Source organism: Coenobita brevimanus, chromosome 103 (assembly GCF_032717465.1).
Source record: "Coenobita brevimanus isolate Jiangsu-jjx chromosome 103, ASM3271746v2, whole genome shotgun sequence".
NCBI classification, from domain to species: Eukaryota; Metazoa; Arthropoda; class Malacostraca; order Decapoda; family Coenobitidae; genus Coenobita; species Coenobita brevimanus.
The window spans coordinates 4,183,908-4,210,924 of NC_137056.1; the positions used below are offsets into that span (position 1 = coordinate 4,183,908).

Here is a 27,017-nt window from a genome sequence, read left to right on the forward strand (position 1 = left end):
GGGAAATTTAAACGTCACTGGGAATTTAAATGTCACTGGGAATTTTAAACATCATCAGGAATTTTTTTTACGTCACTGGGAATTTTAGACGTCCCTGGGAATTTTTAACGTCACTGGGAATTTTTAACGTCACGGAATTTTTAACGTCACTGGGAATTTTAAATGTCACTGGGAATTTTAAATGTCACTGGGAATTTTAAATGTCACTGGGAATTTTTAATGTCACTGGGAATTTTTAATGTCACTGGGAATTTTAAATGTCACTGGGAATTTTTAACGTCACTGGGAATTTTTAATGTCACTGGGAATTTTAAATGTCACTGGGAATTTTTAACGTCACTGGGAATTTTTAATGTCACTGGGAATTTTTAATGTCACTGGGAATTTTTAACGTCACTGGGAATTTTTAATGTCACTGGGAATTTTTTACGTCACTGGGAATTTTTTATGTCACTGGGAATTTTAAATGTCACTGGGAATTTTAAACGTTATCAGGAATTTTTTACGTCTGGGAATTTTTAACGTCACTGGGAATTTTCAACGTCACTAGGAAACCATCTGAAGTCTGAGGGTGGAAGGACCATTTGTGCCTCTGGATTACCCTCAGTTTAAGGTTAATTAGTGAGATTTAACGAGGTGGTTGGGCTTGTTATCAGGGCACCTAAACAACCCGGTTAATTATGGCCCTTAAATAGCTTGGAGATAGTGAAGGGTCGTGGATAATGAGCTTGGAGATAGTGGAGGGTCGTGCATAATAAGCTTGGAGATAGTAAAGGGTCGTGGATAATGAGCTTGGAGATAGTGAAGGGTCGTGGATAATAAGCTTGGAGATAGTGAAGGGTCGTGGATAATAAAAGTGGAGATAGAGAAGGGTCGTGAATGTTACAGGTTAATTAAAAAGGTTAATGACGGTTTGTGAGAGATTGTCCTCGTCTTCATGGCTTATATAATTACGAGCTTAATGACCTAGAGGCAGTTTGTCGGGTAGCTGAGAAAATACTATGTTTATAAAGATGGTGTATTAGGGAGAAGGTGGTGGCATGTGAAGGTATTTGGCATGCAGGAGGACCGCTGGATCTCAAGGAAAGGGTTATGATAGCCTGTGTTCAGAGTCTGGTAAATGAATGAATGAATGAATGAAAGAGTAAGTGCGTGAATGACTGAATGAATAAGTGAGTGATTGAAAGAAAGAATGAGTGAGTAGGTGAATGACTGAATGAATGAGTTAAGTGAACGAATGAATGAGTTAAGTGAATGAGTGAATGGGTGAATGAATGAATGAATGAATGAATGAGTGAGTGAGAGAGTGAATGATTGAATGAATGAATGAACGAATGAATGAATGAGTGAGTGAGAGTGATTATTTGAATGAATGAATAAGTGAATGAATGAATGAATAAATGAATAAGTGAATGAATGAATAAGAGAATGAATGAATGAATGACCGAATGAATAGACAGATAAATAAACAACTCACGCTAAGTCCAGACGATTTCACGCAACCTAAAGGCGAGTTCTCGAACTGGAAGGGTTGGATACAGTCTTCATCAACCCCTTCACTATTGGACTCCCCTCCCAAGCTGAATAAAATCGTCTGGTAAATACAATAATAAAAAAGAAATGACGGGGTGAAGCGGCTGGACAGGAGTGGAGATGTGGTCTGTTTCCGCTGCGGTTTTTGTAGTGACTTTCGTTCATTTGTGTTTTTCCTTCTTCCTGTGTCTGGATCACTGCCCCGATGAATGGTGATGATGATGTTGATGAGGAAGAGGAGGAGGGTGATGATGATGGTGGTGATGATGATGATGATGATGATGATAATGATGATGATGATGAGGAGGAGGAGGAGAAGGGTGGTGGTGGTGGTGGTGGTGGTGGTGGGGATGATGATGATGATGATGATGATGATGATGATGATGATGATGATGATGATGATGAGGAGGAGGAGGAGGAGGAGGAGGAGAAGGATGGTGATGATGATGATGATAATGATGATGATGATGAGGAGGAGGAGGGGGAGGATTATGATGATGGTGGTGATAATGAAGATTGGGTGTTCACTGCAAAAATTCTTACAGCGGTGATAATGATAATAACGCTGATGGTTGTAATAATTGTGATAGTATGACGAGGATGATAGTACCGTAATTATGACAGTGTTAATTATGATACACCGCTATTAAGGTGATGAGAGCCACCTTAGTAATTAGAGAGATGATCAGGTGACTTAATGATTTCTAATGACCTGTTTCGTATTTAGTTTTATCTTGTTTTTTTCCTTTTTCTTTCCTTCCTTACTTCTCTCTTTCTTTCCTTCTTTCTTTCTTTCTTTCCTTCTTTCTTTCTTTCTTTCTTTTTTCTCTGTCCTTTAGCGTGGCCGGGCAACTCTGACAGGTGAGCATAAGGTGAGAGGCGTGGGGAGGTGATGCTGCTTGCTCTCTCTCTCTCTCTTTCAATTATTCTGAAACATCTCCCTTTCTTCCTCGCCTTTTCCGTCCCCTCCCCTTTCCTAAACCTCCCCCCCCCTCCTCCATTTTCCCTCCCTCCCTTCTTCTCCCTCCCCCCCTTCTCAAGTAACCTAACGTATCATCTCACACGCGCCACACACGCCCAGTCATGCCTTCTGCGTAACAGTGAAGAAGGAACACCAGTTTGCTTTTAAGAGCTGAATTGCACTTCTCTATCTCTTTGGGCATAGTAACATTTTATTTCTTTTAGTTTCGATTTAAGGATCAGTATAGCCTATTTGCAGTTTTAATGGGTCCTACATGAGAAGAATTGTACTACCGCTACTACCAGCCTTGACTACTTCTTTGACTACCACATTATCTTCGAAAAACCAGATGGCTGTGTGTTATCTTGGCTTGAGGCTGCGTGTGGATCCTTAGGACTTGTTTAGTACAGCGCAAGGCATTATTTTTAAGGTAATAACTACAATCTGTTCTGCTAATCCACTGCCCCTCTCTCTCTCTCTCTCTCTCTCTCTCTCCCCGTCCTCAGATCCACGTCAAGGGGCTGAACTTACTACATACTTAACAATTTCACGTGATGTCAGGGTGATCTGAGCTCAGAGAGAATAATTACCACAGAGCAATTTTCTCCTCAACCTGGAAGCCCAAATTAACAGGCGAACGGCACTGAAATTACTATCATTATATGCCGTAAGATTATAATTTTTCATAATAATAATAATAATAATAATAATAATAATAATAATAATAACAGTAATGGGTTCAGTGATGATTTTAAAATTATTGTAATTTTTTTTTTCAATCATTACCTCACTTCCTCTTATGCGTTTCTGCAAATTTTCTTTTCCCAATTTCCTACGAACTCCTCTCTCTCTCTCTCTCTCTCTCTCTCCCCTTTAATCTCGCCGCACCATCCTATCTACATGAGTTATTGTCGGATGCTTAATGAAAGAATCACACACACACACACACACACACACACACACACACACACACACACACACACACACACACACACACACACACACACACACAGTCATGCAAATAAACAATCTCTCTCTCTCTTTCTCTCTCTCTAATCCCAAAATAGTTCTTACATGGGCACATCCTGTCTCATTACAAGCTTAGCAACTCCACGTTTAATTATTTCTTTTTATTTCACTTACTAACGAAATTCCTGAGAGTGGTATGTCTTTCGTTAATATATTTTTCGTTATAAAGTTCGCACGTATATATCCAGTTTCGTTATAGTGAGGCTTACGACCCCCGCCTATATGTTACTGTACTGCTATTGTCTATAGGAATTATTTGTGAAAGATATGACTACTGTTCATATATTTAACTTGGTCGAGAGGTATATGAGAGAGGGGACGTGTGTGTGAGCTGGGGGAAGGGCGGCGTAAAGGCAAGGGACAGGGCGACATGGAGGCGGTTTGTCTGTGGCCACCTCTTACGGGATAAAGGCGTCTGGCTTTAAATAGATAGACAGATAGATAGAAGATTTTTATACTTTCGCAGCTTATTTCCCGTAGCTCAGTGGCCAAAAAAGACAATACTAAGGCTCTGTTTTCTTTCCAAAGCACTTCTTCGTGACCAGCATCATAGGCTAGGGTTCATCTACAGTCACAGCTAAGCATTCTGTATGAAGAGATGGCACCTTTACGCCAAGTTAAAGTGAACAGAGTATAGCGAATACGAGAGACAGACCTACACTATAAAATTCAACAATAACAGGGAGGGAAGGAAAAATTTCATGTAATATTATTTACTTCTAGGCTAGCTGGCTTGTGGAGGAGATCTGGACTACCACCATCTGTGTGTGTGTGTGTGTGTGTGTGTGTGTGTGTGTGTGTGTGTGTGTGTGTGTGTGTGTGTGTGTGTGTGTGTGCCCTACAGATAGACACTGACTGATAGATAACACAAGCCTCTCTTTCTCAGTATTATAAACCCTTTCTAAACCCAGGATTATGTGAATCTAATACACTATACTATGAAAAAAAAAAAAGCTCCACAGGCAACAGGATAGAGATGTCGTCATGGGGGTGAAGAGAAGCAGGTGGTGAGCGTTCCCTGCCTCGCCACTAACACCGCCAATTACCCCCTTGTGCAGAGAGAGAGAGAGAGAGAGAGAGAGAGAGAGAGAGAGAAAGACGGGGGGAGGTGATGTGGTAAAAGGTGAAAAAAGTATCATTTGCAACAAGGCGGGAGGTAAGATGTGGAGTTAATGTGTGTGTGTGTGTGTGTGTGTGTGTGTGTGTGTGTGTGTGTGTGTGTGTGTGTGTGTGTGTGTGTGTGTGTGAGAGAGAGAGAGAGAGAGGATGTGCTGATATATCATCTATTTCTGGATGAATGAATAAGAGGAGAATGAATGAGCAAAAGGAAATCACACACACACACACACACACACACACACACACACACACACACACACACACACACACACACACACACACACACACACACCGAGTGCGTGTATTAGTATATTTGTCGTGCGCTTGTGTGTGTGTATGTGTTTGTTTGCCTGTGTACACTGTATCCCTTCCCTTTATTTCCTCCTCCTCCTCCTCCTCCTCCTTGTACTTCCTGTCGCTTCTCCTCTCTTCCTCCTCCTTCTTTCATTTCTTCTTCTTCTCTTATCACCACAACCACCACCATATTCGTAGTTATCAACACACCACCACCACCACCACCATCATCATCATCATCATCATCATCATCATCATCACTACCACCATCATCATCATCATCATCATCATCATCATAATCACCACCACCACCACCATCATCATCATCATCATCATCATCATCATCATCACCACCACCACCACCACCACCACCACCACCACCACCACCACCACCACCACCACCACCACCACCATCATCATCATCATCATCATCATCCCGTTACTGCTTTGCCTTAAGAAGCACTGCCTTGGCTGAATAAAATAGTATGAGTGTGTAACGTAAAGAATAAAGTTGAAGGAGGCGGGGAAAGGGTTAAAGAAGTCATCCGCATGCCTTCTGTTGACGTCACACACACACACACACACACACACACACACACACACACACACACACACACACACACACACACACACACATTTACATAGCCCTGACAGGTACATGAACAAATAGAGACAGGCAAGAAATAATATAGGCAGATTGGTAGGTTAAGCATATAGCCTACACAGACTGAGAGAGAGAGAGAGAGAGAGAGAGAGAATATTCCAACCAGCAGGCCACACAAGCACACATGCCCCTCACCCCTCTCTGTTTACACCTGTTTGTTATTCTTCCGGTCTGTCTGTTTACTGTTTACAAGATGCCTGTTTAAAGCTCCCCCCCCCTCCGTTCCCCATCTTGCTCCTCCCTCTCCTCCTCCTCCCTTTTCTTCTTCCCTTTTCTCTTCTTTCCTCTCACCACTTCTTGTTCCTTCCCTCCCTTCCTCACCCTTTTCTTCACCTCCGATCTTCTCTTTATTTTCTTCTTCTTTCCCTTCTCTTTTCCATCTATTCTCCTTGTGTTTCCCTCCACTCTTTCCCTCTTTTTCTTCCATTCTCCCTCTCCTTCTTACTTCTTGCTCTTCTCTTCCCCTTCTCCTCTCTACTTTTCTTGTCTTCTCTTCTGCCTCACACTTTTTCCTTTAAACTAAATTTTCTGTTATTTTCCTCCATCTTATTACTTTCCCAATTTCCTCTTTCCTGTTTCTCTCTCTTCTCTCCTCCTCCTCTCCCCTTCTTTCCTCCGCATCTTAACTTTGCTCCTTTTCTCTCTCTCTCCCCTCCCCTCCTTTTTTTTTCTTTTCTGTTTAATTTTTCTTTTTTTCTCTTTAAATAAATGGATTAGAAGGGAAGGAGACATGCAAAGCACAGACTCTGGCACGGAAGATGTGAAAAGTGTGTGTGTGTGTGTGTGTGTGTGTGTGTGTGTGTGTGTGTGTGTGTGTGTGTGCTATGGGTGGTGATGGAAGACAGTGCGCTGGGTGGTGATGGTAGACAGTGCTATGGGTGGTGATGGTAGTGCTATGGGTGGTGATAGTATACAGTGCTATGGGTGGTGATAGTGTACAGTGCTATGGGTGGTGATTGTAGTGCTAGGGGTAGTGATAATTGACAGTGCTATGGGTGGTGATGGTACAGTGCTATGGGTGGTGATGGTACAGTGCTATGGGTGGTGATGGTACAGTGCTATGGGTGGTGACGGTACAGTGCTATGGGTGGTGATGGTACAGTGCTATGGGTGGTGATGGTACAGTGCTATGGGTGATGATAGTATACAGTGCTATGGGTGGTGATGGTACAGTGCTATGGATGGTGATAGTATACAGTGCTATAGGTGGTGATGGTAGACAGTGCTATGGGTGGTGATGGTACAGTGCTATGGGTGGTGATAGTAGACAGTGCTATGGTACCTGATTCATAGTTAAGCAGTGAGTGAAGAACATGACTGGGAAGGAGAACACAGGATGCAGCATAACTTTTTTTGTGTCCCTATTTCTCAGAGTCCTAACATTACAGACGAAGCTTAAAAACATCAGCTCTTTCCTGTATGGTGAGGTGTAGCTCATGTTTGGTTAGTTAGAAGTTAGAGTTATTTTATTGTTATTCGTGTAAAGAAGGACAAATAAATAGCACAAATGGTGGAACGTAATGATGGCAGATTGTGGTATGGTGAAAGTCAGGAGGGTGGAAGAGATAAGCTGCAAGGCAAAGAGAGTGACACAAAAAATAGGTGACAATGGTATGGTGTACGTCTGATTATTATTAATGCCAAAGCCATGTGTTTAGGAGAAGGGTATAACAGTCTCAAGGCACAGGCGGCGAAGCAGAAGATAATGGTAGCCTAGTAGACAGTCGTGTGGTGTGGGCTGAATATTTTAGACGGGCGAAATAAACTCAGACGCCTTCAGAGTCGAACCTTCTCCATAGTGCCCCCCCGAGCGTGAGGCCAGTGACAAACCAACCATGCCACCAAATCACAGTTCAGTGTATATTTTCCTTCCATCTCTCTCTCCTCCCCTTCCTTCCCCCTTCTTCTCCAACCTTTCATGTCTCACTACTTCCTGACTCTTTCCCTGTCCTCCCCCCCTCTTCATTCTCCCTCCGTTTCTTTACCCCCCTCCCTTTTTTGTTTCTTATTCCCCTGTTCTCCCCTCCCCCATCCCGTTTCTCTACTCCCCTTCTCCACCCTCTCTCCCCTTTTTGTCCCTCTTCCTGTTTCTCCTTTTTCGTATATCGTCTTTCCACCCTCTCAGTCCCTCCTTCCCCTCCCCCTCTCGTTTCTCAACCATCTCCCTCCCTCCTTTCCCTCTCTCTCTCTCTCTCTCTCTCTCTCTCTCTCTCGACTCCTTCATCCTTCATCCTCTTCCTCTTTCACCTTTCACCTTTCTTCCTCTCCCTCCTCTCTCCCAATTCTCCTTCTCCCTCCTCTTCTCTCTCTCCCCCTGCACCCCATCCATCCCTCCCTCCCTTACCCTTACTGGTCTCACTCCTACCAGTCAAGTTTTTTTTTCTTTGTTTTTTTTTTCTTTTTTCTTTTTTTATGGAATCCTGCTACCATAATTTTCAGCCATAAATGGGACTCTTTCAAGGTCGGAGTGTGGCTCAGATATTTATTTTTTCAACATGAGTTATTGTTTTAATTGTTCACATTTATTTTATTTACGGATTCCATTATGATTAGTAAGACTTATACCGGGTGTTTATAGAACCGGTTTTGGCCAGGTGTGTATTAGGTGGCCAGGTGTGTATTAGTTGGCCAGGTGTGTATCAGTTGGCCAGGTGTATATTAGCTGGCCAGGTGTGTATTAGTTGGCCAGGTATGTATTAGTTGGCCAGGTGTGTATTAGGTGGACAGGTGTGTATTAGGTGGACAGGTATGATTAGTTGGCCAGGTGTGTATTAGTTGGCCAGGTGTGTATTAGTTGGCCAGGTGTTTATTAGTTGGCCAGGTGTGATTAGCTGGCCAGGTGTGTATTAGTTGGCCAGGTGTGATTAGCTGGCCAGGTGTGTATTAGTTGGCCAGGTGTGATTAGCTGGCCAGGTGTGTATTAGTTGGCCAGGTGTGTATTAGTTGGCCAGGTGTGTATCAGCTGGCCAGGTGTATATCAGTTTTTTTAGAATTTTAAAGGTATTCCATTATCTTATTTTTTTCAGTAATTTATGCGTATTGTTTGTGATTTTATATTTAAGGATTTTTTTTAATGGTATTTTTATGGGACCGGTACTTCCTTAGCTATAGTATATTTATTTAATTATTTTTTTAGCATTATTTTTATATTTCCATTTTTATTTGTAACTTCATGAACTGTTGATATGGTAACTACTCGCCCAAGTTTTTTTTTTTTTATACCGTTGGGTATGTGGACTACTTAAAATTTTTTTTAAATGATTTTTTTTTTTACTTCGTGTTGTTGTCATTCCTTTTTGGGGGTTGCTAATGATGACAGTGAGAGAGGAATGCATGGAGAGGGTGATGATGGTGATGCTGGTGACGAGGATGGTGATGATGATGATGATGGTGATGATGATGACTTTGCTGTGTGTACGAGAAAAGCATGTAACCTATGTCTGGCAGTTTGTTTGTTTTTGTTTTTTTTCACGTCGATTTCCTGTACGTACTCTTTTCCCACCCCCTTCACACAGTTGTTCCTCTGATCCTTTTCCTTCTCCCTCCCCCTTCTTCCTGTTTCACCACTCTCTCTCCCCTCTCCCCCACGTGGTCTGTGCCTCATGTTTTTTTTTTTCCCTTCTCCTACCCCCTTCTTTCCCTGCTTGCATCCTTCCCTTCATTCTCCCTTCCTCCCTCCCTCCCCTCTCCCTCATTCCGTTCCCCAACACATGGTTTGCCTCTCATTTTTTTTCCTTCTTCATTCCCCTTCCGACCTTGCTTGCGCCGCTCCCTTGTTCCTTCTAGCTTTTCTCTTCATTCCTCATTCACCTCAGCTCTCTCTCCTTCCATTTCTCTTTCCCCTCTTCCTTCCTTCATCCTCACCAGTATATTCATTTCCCATGTTACCGTATCTCCCTTCTTCCTTCCTTCACTGTGTCTTCCTTTCTTCCTTCCTTCCTTCCTCTCTTCCCCCTGTCCTCCACTCCCTGCTTCTTCCCCTCCGTGCATCCTCCCCCTCCTCCTCTTATCTCTCTTCTCCCCACTATCCCCTTCCCCACTACCATCAGTACAAGTATGGTGTGGGTGTGGTGGTCATTGTATCCCTCACCCCCCATCCCCCACTCCACGCCTACCATCACCCATCCTCCATCCTCTCCCCGCTCTCCCCCCCTTCTCCACCCCTATCCTCTTACCCAGCTCACCCCCATACCCCTCTCCGATCCCCCCCATTCCATCCCTGTACCGTACGTTTCTGCCTCTCCCCCACCTCCCCAATCTCCCTCCCCTGCCCCTCCCAGCCCACCATACTTCCTCCCTTACTCCACTCCCTTCTTAACCCCCTACTTCGCTACCTCTCCTCCCCATCCTTCCCATTCATACCCCATCCCTCCTCGCCCTCACTCTACTCCCATCGTAACCCCTTCCCCACTCCCTGTCGCCCATCCCCCATCCCATCCCCACCCCATACCCCACCCTTTCTCTAGTCTCCTACCCCATTCCTTCCCAGCCCCCTAATCCCCCCCCTTCTCTCTCTCTCTCTCTCTCTGTCTCTCTCTCTCTCTCTCTCTCTCTGTCTCTCTCTGTCTCTCTCTCTCTCTCTCTCTCTCTCTCTCATGATACACAGCTGGACTAAATTGAAGACGATTTAACCCCTCAGCACGAATAACATCCTTTTCTATTTTATCCTGACTATCTCCAGACGATTTTACTCAGCTTAGGGGAGACTTTTCTATCTAGGGGGTTTATGCATAGCCTTTTATTAACCACTTAACTATAACACGTCTATATAAGCTGGATATAACTGTCTGGATGGTTGTTACGACAGTGTGGGGTGCGGCAGTGGGAGATATTTGTGAGGTGCGGCAGGTTGAGGGTATTGTGTGGTAGTGTGAGGTGTGACAATGTGGAGTGGTGTGGTGTGGTGCGGCAGTGTATGATCTGTGGCAGTGTGAGGTGTGACAGAGTTTGATGTGGTGTGGCAGAGTTTGATGTGGCGTGGCAGTGTTTGGTGTGGCGTGGAAGTGTCTGGTGCGGTGTGGAAGTGTGTGGTGTGATGAGGGAGTGTGTGGTGTGGTGTGGTGTGGCTGTGTGAGGTATAGTGAGGCAGTGTGAGGTATGGTAATATCATCAACTACACAAAGCCTCCCATCACACCCTTAGGACAGATAGGCCTATGGTACCCTCTGATCCTCTCCATGACACACTGATCCCTCTCACATATCCTTCCCAGCTATTGTACAAGCCTGGGTGGAGAGCTGGAGCCTGCCGCTATGAGTTTTTCCATTTTTTAAATTTACAACTCTGGGTGGTAACCATATAACCAAACCATACGTGCTCCCTACGTGTCACCTAGTGGGTTGGTGGAGGGATAGTGCCCCTCCCCGTAAAACAAATAACAAAGTCAAGTGGCCACCCTTTACGGGATTATGGCGTCTGGCAATAGATAGATAGACAGACAATACCCTAATCATACCCTGTCCTTTAACAAATACCGGTAATTCCGCAGTGCAACAGGGAAAATATTTGGTGCCCTAAGTATAAAATGGATGGAAGGCAAGGTAAAGAAAGATATATATATTTTTTCTATAATGATTAGGACTAGGTAAAGCCCATCCTTAGAGAAAGACTGTGAACTGGCTGTGTGTAGTCCCAAACGATACAGATATATATATAAAACTACCTATTTTTTTCCTGTGCTGTCCCTTCCACCCATTTTGTCTACCTGTCACGATGAATCACTCCCATGGCTGTGTTTATTTAGTCTCGTCCTCTTCTGTATCACTATAACTCCTATTTTGTCACATATTTTGTATTAACCTCTTCAAACCCTTAAACAAATAAGACCGTAAAGCAACACTGGCGTTTAAATACCCTATCCTTGTCACATTCTACCCCGTAACAAATAAGTAGTGATGCAACATTAACCCTACGTGGCTATCTGCTTTCCTTTGTACCGTACCCTTCTCCATTACCTCTTTCATCACCCCCATCACTCACCACCACCGCTAATGCCCTCTCCGCTCATGTCATCACCCTACATCATGCCTGTCATTACCTTTCTACTCACTTCCCCTCATCTTTACCCCCTCCTCTTCCCTCCATCACCACTCCCTCTTCTTCTCTTCATCAACTTTCCATCATTCCCATCTACCACTAAGAGCTTAACCTTTCCTCTCCACCATCTTGCCTCTTCCCTTCATCATCTATCCACCTCCTCTCTCCGTCACCCCTACATCAATAACTTCTAACCACTTCTCTCCACCCTCGCTCCTTCCTCCATCCCTTCTCCATCTTGCCTCTCCTCCCTCCCCCTTCTTTTCACCACCCTCACTCTTCCCATCATTACCACTCCGTCACTCCCCACTACCTCATCATCTCCCACCGCCCTCCCCTTTAATCTCCATCACTTCTCCATCATTTCTCCATCACTAGCCTCTCTCTCACACTACAGGTATTTGACTGGTGAAGTGGTGTCGGTGTGTGGTGTGGTATATGTGATGCTGTGGTATGTGGCGATGTGTGGTGTGTTCGTAAATGTCGAGTTATGGTGTAACATTGGTGTGGTGTGGTGTGATGTGGTGTGTGTTGTGAAAAGCGGTATGTGAAATGTAGTGTGTATGGTGCTGATGTATGGTGTGTAGTGTTGGTGGGGTGTATGTTGGTACAGACCGTGATGGTAGAGTATAATGTGGTGTGGTGTTTAGTGATATGGTGTTGTGGCGAAAAGAATGATATGGTGTGGTTTGGTCTCTCTCTCTCTCTCTCTCTCTCTCTCTCTCTCTCTCTCAGCACCATGCGTCTAAATTTCTCAGTGTTGCGAATTGCTCAAGTGGAATAACTACGCCCACATGCTGAAATTGTGCTTCGTTCCAGCATACAACAGTTTAGGCCCTTCTTGGACCCTCTTTACAATAAACTGTATTAAAGGAGGTGGGTGTAGTGCTCTCTGTATTATCTTGCATCGTCACTTGAACATAAATCTCTCTCTCTCTCTCTCTCTCTCTCTCTCTCTCTCTCTCTCTCTCTCTCTCTCTCTCTCTCAGTCCTAGAATGATGGGGTTGAATGATGATGATGACGATGATGCTGTTTTCCCTTCATCCTTCTCCCCACTCTTCACCATGAGCGTTACTCCTGTGTGTGTGTGTGTGTGTGTGTGTGTGTGTGTGTGTGTGTGTGTGTGTGTGTGTGTGTGTGTGTTAGTCTGGTTTGCAATGATGATGCTTAAGATCTCTTACCCTTTTCTCCTTTCCTCTCCACCCCATCCACTTCTGCTCACTAAATGCCATCTCTTCTCTCTCTACCGCAGTGCAAATAGACGATGATGATGATGATGATGATGCTTAGTTATACCTTTACCTTCCATCACTTCTTCCTCATATGCAGTATACTAAATGTTCCTCCAACACTACTCTCTTATCTCCACCACTAACCTATCCTCTCCACCACACCGCAAGTATGACACTGTGATGGTGGTCGTGTGGCGTATGGTGATGCAATGTGTAGTGTGGTGTGGTGAATTTACACCTTAACCTTCTCTCTCGCCACCACCACCACCACCACCACCACACAGAGCGGGTGTGGCGGTGGGTTGGTGGTGATGGTGATGATGTGATGTTTGGTGATGATGTGGTATGGCTTTTTATCTACACAATACGACTTATATTTACACCACTAATGTTTCTCTCTCTCTCTCTCTCTCTCTCTCTCTCTCTCTCTCTCTCTCTCTCTCTCTCTCTCTCTCTCTCTCTCTCTCTCAGAACGAGTATGGTGGAGTGTCGGTGGTTGTGGTAGTGTGTGGTGGTGATGTGGTGTAGTGATGTAAGGTGCGGTGGTGGTGTGCTGTAGTGTGATGCTTATGTCTCTCATCATTTCGCCACCAAACAACCTCTTCTCTCTCCCTAACAGCGCGAGTATGGTGGAGTGTCGGTGGTTGTGGTGGGGTGTGGTGGTGGTGTGGTGTGTGGTGGTGGTGGTCCCGCCCGTCTCACCCTGCACCTGTGAACTAAGACACCCACAACAGCACGTCTGTGATAGCGATTTTGGTGAGTACCCCCTTTAACGTGTGTGTGTGTGTGTGTGTGTGTGTGTGTGTGTGTGTGTGTGTGTGTGTGTGTGTGTGTGTGTGTGTGTGTGTGTGTGTGTGTGTGTGTAGGATCCGTCTCCGTACACAGAATGGGAGATCCCGGTCCTGAAATCCAGTTATCCGCCCTCACACACACACATACACACACACCGGTTGTTTTATCAGGGCGTCACGTGCAGACCCAAACATATATCGTAACAGGAAAAGCAGGATCTATATATACTTCATTCACCTTAACTTGGCCCAGATTTTCGTCCTTTTGCAGTTCAGTTCACGCAGCTCAGGGGCAGAATAGGTCAATGCTACTACGGCTGTACATCCTTTCCAAAGCACTTCTTCGTGACTGGCATCATAGTCTAGTTTAGGCCAAGTTAGAGTAAAAGGAGTACAGTGTTTGCTCAGTTCTGCAAGTGTGTTTTAGTGGCATGCATCAGTGGTATGTAATCAGAGGCATGTCAATCCGTGTCATTCTTAACCTCTTCAGTCCTAATTCGAGGTCATTCTTAACCCCTTCAATCCGATGACGCTTTTTTTTCATTCTTACTATCACCACAGACGATTTTATTCAGTTTGGCAGAGACTCGGGGTGAAAGGGTTAATGAATGCACTGTCTGGCTCTCCATTTCGAAAAGTCTATATGAAGATGAATAAAGTCGTCTGGTGAGAGGAGGAGTAAAATATAAAACGCGTCACGAGTTTGAAAGGATTAAAGCAAAGGGTATGTGTTGATAGTCCAAGATACTGAGTAAAATAAAACTAAGCTATCTGTTACTGGCGAGATAATACTAGTGAAAAAAAGGGGGAAAAGATAACGATAATGACGATGACAACGCCAGGACAACGGCTTCTCAATTAACGGTGGCAGTAGACAGCAGGGGAAATACCAAGAAACGCACTCAGCTTTCCCTATCAGTTACGCCCGCCGCTGTCTATTTATCAGCGTTAAGTAAGAGGCTGATCTGTTGGCGCGTTTCGGGGGCAAGAATTCCAAAGTGCCAGTACATCATGGTTCTGTAGGGATCAAGACTGCATCCTCCTGTAATGTTTGTTTAGGAAGCCAAATCTAGAGGTCCAACAATTTACCTACGACACGCTTTCACATGTCATCACTTGAGCATTAATATCCAAAGTTTGTACTGAATACATCCTTGGGGTATTTCATTCGACTTTCTTTTTTTTATATGCTGGTGGCTGGTGTGGGAGATTTAGTACGACTGTTTTAACGAAATTCACATCCCCAAACTGCTTCCTACTCCAGCGTTGGTTATGTGCGATCTTTCTAACAGCAGTCCAGTATTATACCACGTAAGAAAATACTGTACTAGAGGAGGTAAGGATAAAGGTGTAAAATATGAAAGGGAAGGGCAGGGAAGAGAAGGGCAGAGCAGGGAAGGGCAGGGCAGGGAAGGGCAGGGAAGGGAAGGGAAGGGCAGGGCAGGAAAGGACAAAGGAGGGAAGGGCAGAACAGAACAGAGCAGAACACGACAGGACTGGGCAGGGCAGACAGGAAAGTATTGGCCAGTGCAAGAGAAAGCAGAGAAAGGAAGAGAAATGGAAGAGAAAGGAAGGGATGGATTGGAAAGAAAGGGAAGGAAACGTGATTAGCAAGGGAAGGAATAAGGAGAATGTGTATGTGTAATGCAAGAGGTGTATAAGACAAATGTTCAAATGTTCAAGAAATTAGTAAGCTTGTGAGGTTTCATGCGCTTGGTATGGGAGGCAGGAAGTGGAGGAATGTGGGCGGATGAATGAAGTGGGTGCACATGTATGAGTCAGGGTGTGGGCGCGGGTGTGTGTGTGTGTGTGTGTGTGTGTGTGTGTGTGTGTGTGTGTGTGTGTTTATGCATGCATGTGCGTGTGTAGGTAAGGGGTGGCGGGGTCGGTTGTGAGGGGGCGGTGAGGTATGTGTAAGGAATGCTAATACGTGACTGCGAATGAATGCGGGGGCTGAGTCAGTGAGTGAGTGGTGAAATATACAACTGATACAAGACATACATGAGTCAGTGAATAAGGAAGTGGGATCGTGGCGTAGAGAGGTGTACTTAGTTGGAGTGTTAGGCTCTTCACTCAGGGGGGTTTGTGCTAAGCTGAATTAAATTAGGAGTTAGATTAAAAAGAATGCCCTCAAATTAACTCGGTAAACAGACATTGTGATTAATACCTTCAAGCAGAAAGATATCTTCAGTTTTAAATATCATCGTTTGGTGTTAAGATAAAGTTTTAAAAGTTTCACCGTACTGAAGTGGTTGGTAACTGCGTAAATTACTGAGTGAGGAAGATAGACTGAATATTTGGGGAAGTGTGAACCTGATGTAGGATGATGAGTTAATGAATGCAGAAATGAATAAGGACGTGAACAGACAAGAATTTATTTAGAGTACAATATTACTCTGTGAATGAATGATAACGGCATGTGACTGGGTGGATGAGAGACTGAATGAATGAAGGGGAGTGAAAATGAAGAAACACATGACGTGATGAATGAGTGAATGAACGAGAAGGAGTGGGTGAATGAGAGGGTGAATGAATGAAGGGGAGTGAGTACTGTGGGCTACGTGAATGAGTGGAAGAGTATCCTATGACGCGCTGAGTGCATGAGTGAGGTATAAGTGTGTGGGGGGAATGTTAAGGAGTGAGTGTGAATGGAGGGAAGGTGAGTGAGTGAATGAGGGACGTTTAGTGAGTGAATGAGGGGACGGTGAGTGAGTGAGTGTGGATGAAGTAAAGACGGATGAGTGAATGAGTGAGTGTGAATGAAGTGATGGTCCTGTATAATATTTCACCTCTTCAGCATCTCACATCTCTCAGCTGGCTAATGTCCCTAAGCTGCGAGAGGCCTGGTGTGAGTCTCTGGTCACAGATGATTCTCCTTGATAGGTTGCACGTGGAAGAGAGTGGCGGACATGATCTAAGTGTGAAGTAGATGAGGTGGAATAGGTTTTTGTTTTTCTTTCTGCTTCGAGAGGTGGCAGGTATATGGGAGTGGCTGCTTACTTTTTTTTTTAACAATTTAATCTTGCTACCACTGGATAAAATAATGCTTGCTAATCCCAAAGAATGTTTTTATGCAGATTATGCGAGTTTATTCTCCTTAAGACCTACCTCTCGCTGTGTTTGAGTTTCTTTGTGAATATGAGTGAGTGGAGAAGGCTGAGTCTGCATGTAATTACAAGTAAGAATGAACAAGTGAGTAATTATGAGTATAGAAGGTTGAGTCTGCGAGTGATTAGATGTGAGTAAGAGTAAGCGATCAAGTGACGTAGTGGGCGGTGGTATGTGGCCTAGCTAGTGAGAGGTGAGTATAAACAAGGAAAGAAGTGTGAGTCAGTGGAGGAGTCAGCTGAATATACGGTATCGGTGTTAAATCAGGGCAGTGAAAATACATGAAGGCGGAATGAGTCACTTTGTAAATAAATAGCTAACATCCTTGCACTACTGTCAATGGACTCTGTAGAACCTCCTATACTCCTTTCACCATAACTTGGCCTAAAATCTCCATTTCCGCATCTTGAATGCTGTTATAGAGATTAGCGCTAGAAGATGATGCAAGTCAAGAAGAAGTGTTATGGAAAGAATGTAGAGATGTAGTATTGTTTTATACTGCCACTAAGCTACGTGAAAAAAGCTGCGAAAAGACGAAAATCTGGGCCAAGTTTGTGTGAAAGAACTATATAAAAGCTTACGAGAATACAGTACAGCCTTAATTAATTCTTCTGATATTACAATTTAAAAATCCTCCTAATCCAAGCCTTAGAAAAACGTTAACACAAGATGACCACGAACCTATCTAAAGGCCTCCATTGCAGATCTTTATTAACACTCATCGACACTGACTTAGCTAGGGTTCAGTAAGTGATGTTCATGCGTGTCTTCATTACCCTGCACCTGAAAAATCCATATACTCCTCGTCTCCGGGTGCGTCCACAGTCCACACGTGTGCTGGAACAGGTGCTGGCAACATCTAAACAACACAGTAACGAAGAAGTTGCAAACATGCTGGGAACAGCAGCATCCAGATCATGCTGGCAACACCATGATGAAGTCTCTGCTACCTCGTACGGACACACTTATCGCCTGTGCTGCAAGTTCAGAGGGCATTGAAACACGCTGGCATACCTCTGTCCAACTACTGCTGCATACATACATCCAAACATGTTGCCAGCTGGGTTGTCAACACATTTTCGAGGACACGTGTGGACGCGCACACAGAAAAACGTAAACCTCGGATGACTTCGATCGTATCTAAAATTTCAAGCGTCAAAATCTTAAACTATGCTGCATACCACATCTGACCACACAAAACGAAACTGGTATACTATATCGAACTACACAATGAAATATATGTGACTCTTGATGAGTAAAATTTTAAGTACCTTTTGGTGAAAAAAGATTAAAGTGGGTGAGTTACCGGTACTTATTATGTGAATGAAGGTGAATAAATTAGTATAACTGAGGTAGTGGAATGTACCGGGTAGTAATGAAAGAAAATAGATGTAGGTGAATGGGGGTGAGAAAACAGCATGTTGATTAGGAGGGTGATGTAAGTAGATGAATGGGTTTATAAGTAAGGGAATGTGTGTTTAAGTGCAGTAGGTGGACAAGTTTATAAGTTGATGAATGCGTGTTTAAGTAAGTAAATGCGTGTTTAATGTTTAAGTAGGCAGATGGGTTTATAAATAGGTGGATGGGTTTATAAGTAGGGGAATGAGTTTATATGCAAGTGAATGCGTGTTTAAGTAGATGGATGGGTCTATAAGTAAGCGGATGGGTTTGTAAGTTGGTGGATGGGCCTATACTTAAGTAGGTGAATGGGTTTAAAAGAAGGTGAATGTGTTTATAAGTAAGTGAATGAGTGTTCAAGTAAGTGGATGGGTTTATAAGTAGGTGAATGCGTTTATAAGTAGGCTGTAGGTGGCAGGCTGAGGCAACATTAGTGACTGAGAAGGGACTGACATTTCGCACCACCCCTTCTTGGCTCTGTCTTGCTCCTTCTTTTCTTACGTTTCTTCTGCCTCTTCTTCTCTTTCCTTTTCTTTTTTCATCTTTGCTTTCTTCTTCTCTTTCATTTTCTTACCTTTCTCCTCCTCCCTACCTTTTATCATCTTTTTTTCCTCCCCGTTTCCTCTTCTTTACCTCCATTTCGTCTCTCAGTCTCTCCTTTTTCGTCATCACACTTTCCTTCCTTCCTCTATCTTCTGTGTCTTCCTTCCTATCTGTCCTTCCTTCTTCCCGCTCCTTTACCGTCATCTCCTGTCTTTATTATCTCCCCTCCTTCCTTCTCATCTCCCTCCTTTATTCCTTCCTTCTTTTCTTCCTTGCCTTCTCACATTCCTCACTTTGTTTGGTGATTCTTACTTTATTTTCTTTTTTTTTTCCTCCTCTCTCTCTCTCTCTCTCTCATAAATTTTCCTTCCTTCACTTTCTCCCTGACCCCTCCATTGACCCTTACCTAACAGGGTCACTCGAGCACTTTGGCCCTCTCTCTCTCTCTCTCTCTCTCTCTCTCTCTCTCCCCTTTCTCCTTTCTCTTTCCCTTTTCTCCTCCCTACCTTCTGTTCTCCTCTCCACTGTTAATCCTTTCTCTTCTTTTCCTCTCCCTTCTTCTTTCTTCCTCTCTCCTTTCCTCTCTCCTCGCTTTCTTCTCCATGCATATTTCCCCTCTCCCTCCCTCTCTCCTCTCTTTCTCTCTTCGTGCACATTTCCCCTCTCCCTCCCTCTCCTCCATACACATCTCCCCTCTCCTACCCTCTCCTCCATACACATCTCTTCTCTTTTCCATCCCCTCCCTTTCTTTCCTTCCCTTGCTTCCATCCCTTCCCGCCTGGCCTCATCTTCCTCATTTACATTCCTGTTACCTCCCTACTTTCCTTCCCTTCATAACCCCTTCCCCCTTGTCCTTCCTACTTTTCTCACTCCCATTCCATTCCCTTTTTACTCCCTTTCCACTTCCTTCTTACTCCCTTTCTTCCTCCCTCCCATCTTCCCCTCTTCCTTACCTCATCTCCCTCCCTCTCTCTACCCCCTCCCCCTGCCGTGTTGACCCCACACCCAGGGTCAGTCTGGCACCCTGACCCCGCCGCCCTGACCACACCCAGAGGGGTCACTATTGTAGAGTTACAGGAAGTTACACAAACCACACAGACATTACGACCCTATGCTAGCGAGGTGGTGCGGTTTTATAAGCTACGGTAACAGAAAAGCTTAATTTATAGTATTAGAAGTGTGTGTGTGTGTGTGTGTGTGTGTGTGTGTGTGTGTGTGTGTGTGTGTGTGTGTGTGTGTGTGTGTGTGTGTGTGTGTGTGCACACTCACAGATATATACACCCTTCCGCCCTATTTGTGAGAAATACTCGAAGATATGGTTTAGTGATGATCACGATGATGATAAAATGACGGGGAATAAATGAAAAAAGAGACTAGAAGACATTTACATAGCGCATACCTCCGCCAACGCCAATATAATTTACGATTTACTGCTGCACTTTCTCTTTCCTACCAGACGAATACTTTCTGGTCTCACATAGTCGGTTAACTCTACGGTCCTAGCCTGCCCCGCTACACAACCCGCGAGAGAGCATACTTCCGCCAACGCCAAAAAAAATTATGAATTATTCGTACATCCGGGTCCAGATCCACCTCTAAACCTAACCACTCCTTCCTTGACTCACTGTCCACCTATCCACCAGCTTTCATCGCGTTCTGATGGCAACTTTTTTATATATCTTTTACACAAATAGACACAGGAGAATACATGACCTCCGTCCACTTCAATACAATACTTTGGCGTTTTTTTTTTTTTTAATTATTTATTCTCGCTATTTAGAAAGCCTGCAATTTTTTTTTCCCCCGAAGACAGAGGTTAAATACAGCCTCCATTAACCCTTTCAATACCAAGTGGTTCTCGTAAAACTAAGAAAATTCGCGGATGGTAGCGAGAGAGAGAGAGAGAGAGAGAGAGAGAAAGAGAGAGGGAGAGAGAGAATAAGTAGTAGGAAAAAATAGTCATCGTAGTGAAAGGATTAAGTATGATACAAAGGATGAGGGACCCGCAGTAAAGTTGATGAAAAGTGTGAAATGTGTGTCGGATTGCATGCATGGTCAAGAGTGCAAGACTAATCCCTGAGTAAATCCCTGCTGACTAGGGGATTACGTGGGTGCAGGTTTAGAAGCTTGACATCAGGCAGGGGAGAGGCAAGGGTGGGGTAGGTGGGGTGAGGCAGGAATTAAGTAGAGGTGAGGTAGGAGTGGTGAGGCAGGGGTGAGATAGAGGTGAGGTAGGAAGGGTAAGGTAGGGATGAGGCAGAGGTCAGGTAAGGGTGAGGCAGGAGGGGTGAGGAAGGAGTTAGGTAAGAGGGGTGAGGCAGGAGTGAGTCATGGGTGAGAAGGGGTGAGGTAGGATGGGTGAGGCAAGGGTGACGCAGGGATGAGGTCGGGGAGATGGGGCAAGTGTGTGTGTGTGTGTGTGTGTGTGTGTGTGTGTGTGTGTGTGTGTGTGTGTGTGTGTGTGTGTGTGTGTGTGTGTGTGTGTGTGTGTGTGTGTGTGTGTGTGTGTGGTCTGGGACAGGGGTGAGGCGGAAACAAGGAATGAGCCAGGCATGAATGGAGGGTGAGGCAGGAATGAGGAACAGGTAAAGCAGGGGTTAGGCAGAAGGCATTAGGCAGAAAGGGGCGTAGGGTGAGGCAGGGAGTAGGCAGAAGGGACGCAGAGGTATAAGAGTGAGGCAGAAGTTAGGCACGAGACAGGATTGACGCAGAAATGAGGTAAAAAGAATGAGGGAGCAAAAAGAATGAGGTAAGAATGAAGCAAGAGTGAGGTAGAGTCAGGCCAGAGTGAGGAACATGTGGTATACAAGTACAGTACGGGTAAGTTTCGTGTCTAGCAACTCTTCCTTAGCGATTTATTTTGCACAGTACACCTGAGCACTCTCTTGCATGTTAATTATATCCCTTCAATACTACTATAATTTAAATTTAAAAAAAAACACAGAAAGGGATAATGAGAGGTAATGTGCAGACTAACTCGTTATGGAATGGGTGTTACTAAATCTCCTGAGCAACTTAACATAGGAAAGACAGGAAGGAGGTAGAATAAAGCAAAGAATGAGGTAAGAGTGAGGGAGGAGCAGGCTAAGTCAAAAGTGAGACAGGAATGAGGAAGAGACTAGGCACGAGAGAGAGAGAGAGAGAGAGGATATATATATTATACATATACACATAAATAAACCTATATATATATATATATATATATATATATATATATATATATATATATATATATATATATATATATATATATATATATATATATATATATATATATATATATATATATATATATATATATATATATATACATATATATATATATATATATATATATATATATATATATATATATATATACACACACTAGAAAACAAAAATTTTCTTCTAAAATAATTGTTAAGAAGTGGAATGGCAAAAGTGCACAGATAAGATATGAAGAAAGCACAGAAACAAGAGAGCATTCAGGATGGGAGGCGATTTGGAGACTTATACCCATTACTACATACCACACTTTAGCCACAAACTTGTAGCTAGTGGAATGTAGTAGCTAATGGGTGTAAGTCTCCAAATCTCCTCCCATCCTGAATGCTCTCTTGTTTCTGTGATTTTTTCATCTCTTATCTGTGCACTTTTGCCATTCCTACTTCTGACCAATCATTTTAGAGGAAAATTTTTGTTTTCTAGTTTATGATCTTACTGTGGAAATATGATTATGCATAAAGCAAGTGTTAGATTTGGATTGTTATGTGCATAGCATACTGAAAGCCAAGAACGAGGCTGCCTTCCCGTGAAAAGAACTGTTTTGGTACGGTCTTTAACTGTAGGCGAGCTGTAGCTAACCAATATTTGGTAAAATGGCGTACTTACCGGTGACCAACGATGCGGTTTTCAGGCCGTAACTCGCGAACCGTAACCTGAATACTTTTCTAAACATGAAAAGAAACATCTACACCTGACAAACAGCGTTCTGGTGTATAGTAAGCTCGCGTTTGCCTTTTCGTTTTGGAGTTATGACTGATGGAGAAGAAAGAAAGAATAAAATCGATATTTTTGCGATTCGATTCTGCGACTCCTACGAAAACTAACAAGACTTTGCGAGTAGTTTTGCATTTGAATGGCGAATGTCTTTTAGTTCATAAGCTTAGAACTAAGCTTTGCGACCGTTTTCGTGCGAATGCTCCTGTACCCTACAGTACGGGACGCCAGTTTGAACCTGCGCCATTCCTACTTAAGGAGTGCATCGCACTCCGTGATATACTGAGGAGAGAGAGAGAGAGAGAGAGAGAGAGAGTTGTGACCAGACCTTGATGATATTAAATAACTTGCAAGCTCTCTCTCTCTCTCTCTCTCTCTCTCTCTCTCTCTCTCTCTCTCTCTCTCTCATTATTATTATTACCATTCTTCTTTACTGTGAATCATATCTTACACTTGTTGTTTTTGGTCATGTTTGACAACTACCGTCCTGGTATGTTTGTTTAAGCTTTGTGTGTGTGTGTGTGTGTGTGTGTGTATGTGTGTGTGTGTGTGTGTGTGTGTGTGTGTGTGTGTGTGTGTGTGTGTGTGTGTGTGTGTGTGTGTGTGTGTGTGTGTGTGTGTGTGTGTGTGTGTTGATGCCTTGTTGTTGATGTTTTCCCGGTCCCTCCCCCACAGAGCCTCACCACCTCCCCTTCCTTCCCCCCCTCCCCTCCCCTCCCCACTTCTCTCAGTGTCCTTTCTCAGTTTTCCCTCACCCTACCCCTCCCCCTCCTCCCCCCACTCCCCCTTCCTCTCTCTCCGTCCGCTAGGCCCTCAGTGACCTCTCATTTTCCCCTCCCTCTCTTTCTTCCTCTCCCTCTTCACTCCATCCCCCCTCCCACGTTCTCCCCTCTCCCTCTCCCTCTCCCTCCCCTCTCATTTTCAGTTCTCATTCACTCCCCCCTCCTTTTCTTTCTCTTCTTTCTCTTTCACCTCCCCCTCTCGCTATTCCCTCTCTCCTTCCCTTTCCCCCCTTTCATTTCCCTCTCCCTATCCCAGACCTATAATAACCCCCCCCTCTCTCTCTCTCTTTCTCTCTCTCTCTCTCTCACCTCATTGGGCCCCCAGCGAAGTATTATGCTTCTCGTTCTCCTTCTCCCCCCCCTCCCTCCCCTTTCCCCTTCCCCCTCTTTCCCCCACCCCTCTCCTCGTGCAGTGCATTAACCCCTCTCTCTCTCTCTCTCTCTCTCTCTCTCTCTCTCTCTCTCTCTCTCTCTCTCTCTCTCTCTCTCACCAAGCAACCTCCTCCTCCTCCTCCTCCTCCTCCTTCTCATCGTGACATCCTTCCTTGTTAGACACGTGTGCATCTGTGTGTGTGTGTGTGTGTGTGTGTGTGTGTGTGTGTGTGTGTGTGTGTTTTCTTCCATTATATTTTGCTCTTCATTCCTTTACCTCGTCTTAGTCTTTTTTATTTTTCTTTACTGCTGTATCTTCCTTTCTTCCTTCCTCCCCCTCCATTTCCTTCCTTCTCTTTCCTCCTTTCTCATTTTCTCTCCTCTTTTCCTTCCCTCCTCGCTTCCTCTCTCCATACTTTTATCTCTTCTGTTCTTCTTCCTCGTCTCCTTTTCCTTCCCTCTCCCTTTTCTTCTTCTCAATTATTCTTATCTTTTTATTTCTTTGTTTTTCTGTTTCTTCGCGACTGTTTTCTTTTTCTTGGTTTTCTTCTGTGTCTTTGTTTTTCTCTTTTATTTCCCTTCCCCTGTGTCTGTCGCTCCCTTGTCAGGATCATGTTCGTTATGGGAGGTTGTGACCCCAAATATATATATATATATATATATATATATATATAGATAAATATATATATATAGATATATATATAGATAAATATATATATATATATATATATATATATATATATATATAGAGAGAGAGAGAGAGAGAGAGAGAGAGAGAGAGAGAACGCTTCAAGGCTGCTTAAATACATCTCACCAAACTTGCAAGAAAGAAAAAAAAGACCCTTGTTTTGTCCTTGCTCTGAAAACATGTCCACCAGTTTCTCTCTCTCTTTCTCTCTCTCTCTCTAATATATATATATATATATATATATATATATATATATATATATATATATATATATATACGGTCGTGGGAGTCATCATCATCATTATGATCGTCATTTCTTTCGTCATGATAGGCATCACCTGTTATCATCGTCAACATCTTGGTCATTATCATGGTCAGTATTGTAATTCTGTCTCCTCCGTTTTAAATCCGGTACACTGGCTGCAGATGGTATCGTGTTTGTGTCATGCTCTGCGTGTGTTTTGTGTCTACGGTTGTAAACACAAAACTTGATTGAGACGATATACAATGTGGGTGATGGCAGTTTGTCCTACACTATGCTTACATGTTGAATTCGTATCATGTTGGTCTCTGCCGACGGAATACAGAAACTCTGACACACATACAAATATAACCAACGCATCATTGCAATTTTCACATTTAATACAGTCACTTGAGACACACTTCACTCACACTTCGTCAGCGTCGGGAAGAGTTAGTTCTGGCTACCCCATCGCCTCCGTGGTGAAGCTCGTGTGTTAGAACTGGGTCTCACAGGCAGTTACATTTACATTTACATTCTAACCCCGTCCTCACTATTAGGAATGAGATGGCGTGGATCCATTGAAAGAAAGTAGGAAAACACAGAGGTACTTTAGGAGGGGAGGACTATTGTTACTTCCCACCGAATGTAGGTCACACAACCCTCATTGCTCATGCCTTGGAAACTCTTGGCTTGGCGTCGCTGGTAAACCCTTAACGTGTTTCACTTAATTTAATCTCTCTCACACCACCTGTCGGGTCGTGCCATGCCATCGACTAAACGAGAGAGAGAGAGAGAGAGAGAGAGAGAGAGAGAGAGAGAGAGAGAGAGAGAGAGAAGAGAGAGAGAGACTAAAGCAGAGTATTCAGGTAAAATAACTTACATACCCAGTCGAACGTACGGAACGACAGGTGTAGTGAGAACAAGGACAGGTACGGTACGTTTAGTGTACGAGAGAGAGAGAGAGAGAGAGAGAGAGAGAGAGAGAGAGAGAGAGAGAGAGAGAGAGAGAGAGAGAGATCCTTGTTACCTCGGCCAGCGAAGTTGGACGGAGGGTATGTACCGTATTCACCGCTGTCTGTTTGTGTACAAGATATAGCTATCAGAAAGTTGTCATCGGATTTAAGTTAAAAAAAAAAAAAAATAGTGGACAGATAAGCAGTGGGCCGAGGAAGAGTTAATTATATTCTGAATGGGCTCCGGATACAAGAAATCATAAATTTAGGTACGGTATGTGTTCTGTGAGACTGAAATAGGGTTGATTAAGGCCGTAGAATTATTAGACAATGTGAGGCCGTAAACGTATATGTCTGGTGGTAAGAAAGAGGAAGTGCAGCAGTAAAGCATAAATTTAAATCACACTGGCGGTGGTATGCGCTCTTTGGCGTTGTAAACAGTTTTGAATCACCGCAAAGTGAGATGAGGGAGGTTATAACTTGGCTCTTCCTTTCTCCCTTGATTTATGTCCCTAAGAAAATCGTGAACTTTGCTTAAGCCCATGACCAGCAGAATTAGGAAATAAAAGAGCAGAAAAATGAAAGAATCCTACTACACAAAAGGGAATTTAGCCTTGTCTCTCTCTCTCTCTCTCTCTCTCTCTCTCTCTCTCTCTCTCTCTCTCTCACACACACACACACACACACACACACACACACACACACACACACACACACACACACACACACACACACACACACACACACACACACACCACAAATCTCTCAACCATTCGATAAAGCCCCACCAACATTCCCATATATACTTATCTCCTATCTCCCTCACTCTTAAAATCCCAAGGAGTCGACATGAACCTAAAAAAGAGAATGAAAAACAATACCCCCTCCACTGAACACCTTCCGCTCTCACCTGGCCCGCTAAATAAGGTGTAACAAGGTGCTTAATGAGGTGGTTTTTACGTCTTTAATGAGTAAGGTGTCACACGAGATGTTGTCTAAAGTAGTGCACCGCAACACGCCAGGTATATGAGACTGTTGCAAGGGTTATGGAGAAAGCTTTGAGTTAAATTACCACGCCTATACCAACCAATAACGTCTATATTTACGACCCTCCACCCTCCAGCCCATCCCGCCCACTCTTTGCTGCCAGTCCTCTCATTACTTCCCCCCATCCCCCCCGACCCCCATCAATTTCTTGGAGGCCATTTGCGGTATGCTGAGTTAGGAGCGAAGAATGTCGAAGTTAGGACTGTGGGATGCCAAGATTAGGGGCAAAGTACCCGGTATGCCA

General features: G+C 43.9%; 1 protein-coding gene across 2 annotated transcripts in view; it reads left to right on the plus strand.

Moving 5' to 3' along the window:
* Positions 1-27,017, plus strand: part of Timp (Tissue inhibitor of metalloproteases) — a 142,294-nt gene that overhangs the window by 53,563 nt on the left and 61,714 nt on the right. For both annotated transcript variants that reach the window (XM_080284817.1, XM_080284816.1), the window contains exon 2: positions 13,489-13,625. In XM_080284817.1, coding sequence (XP_080140943.1) covers positions 13,496-13,625 — 130 coding nt within the window. In that variant the 5' untranslated portion in view covers positions 13,489-13,495. The remainder of the gene's footprint in view (positions 1-13,488; positions 13,626-27,017) is intronic.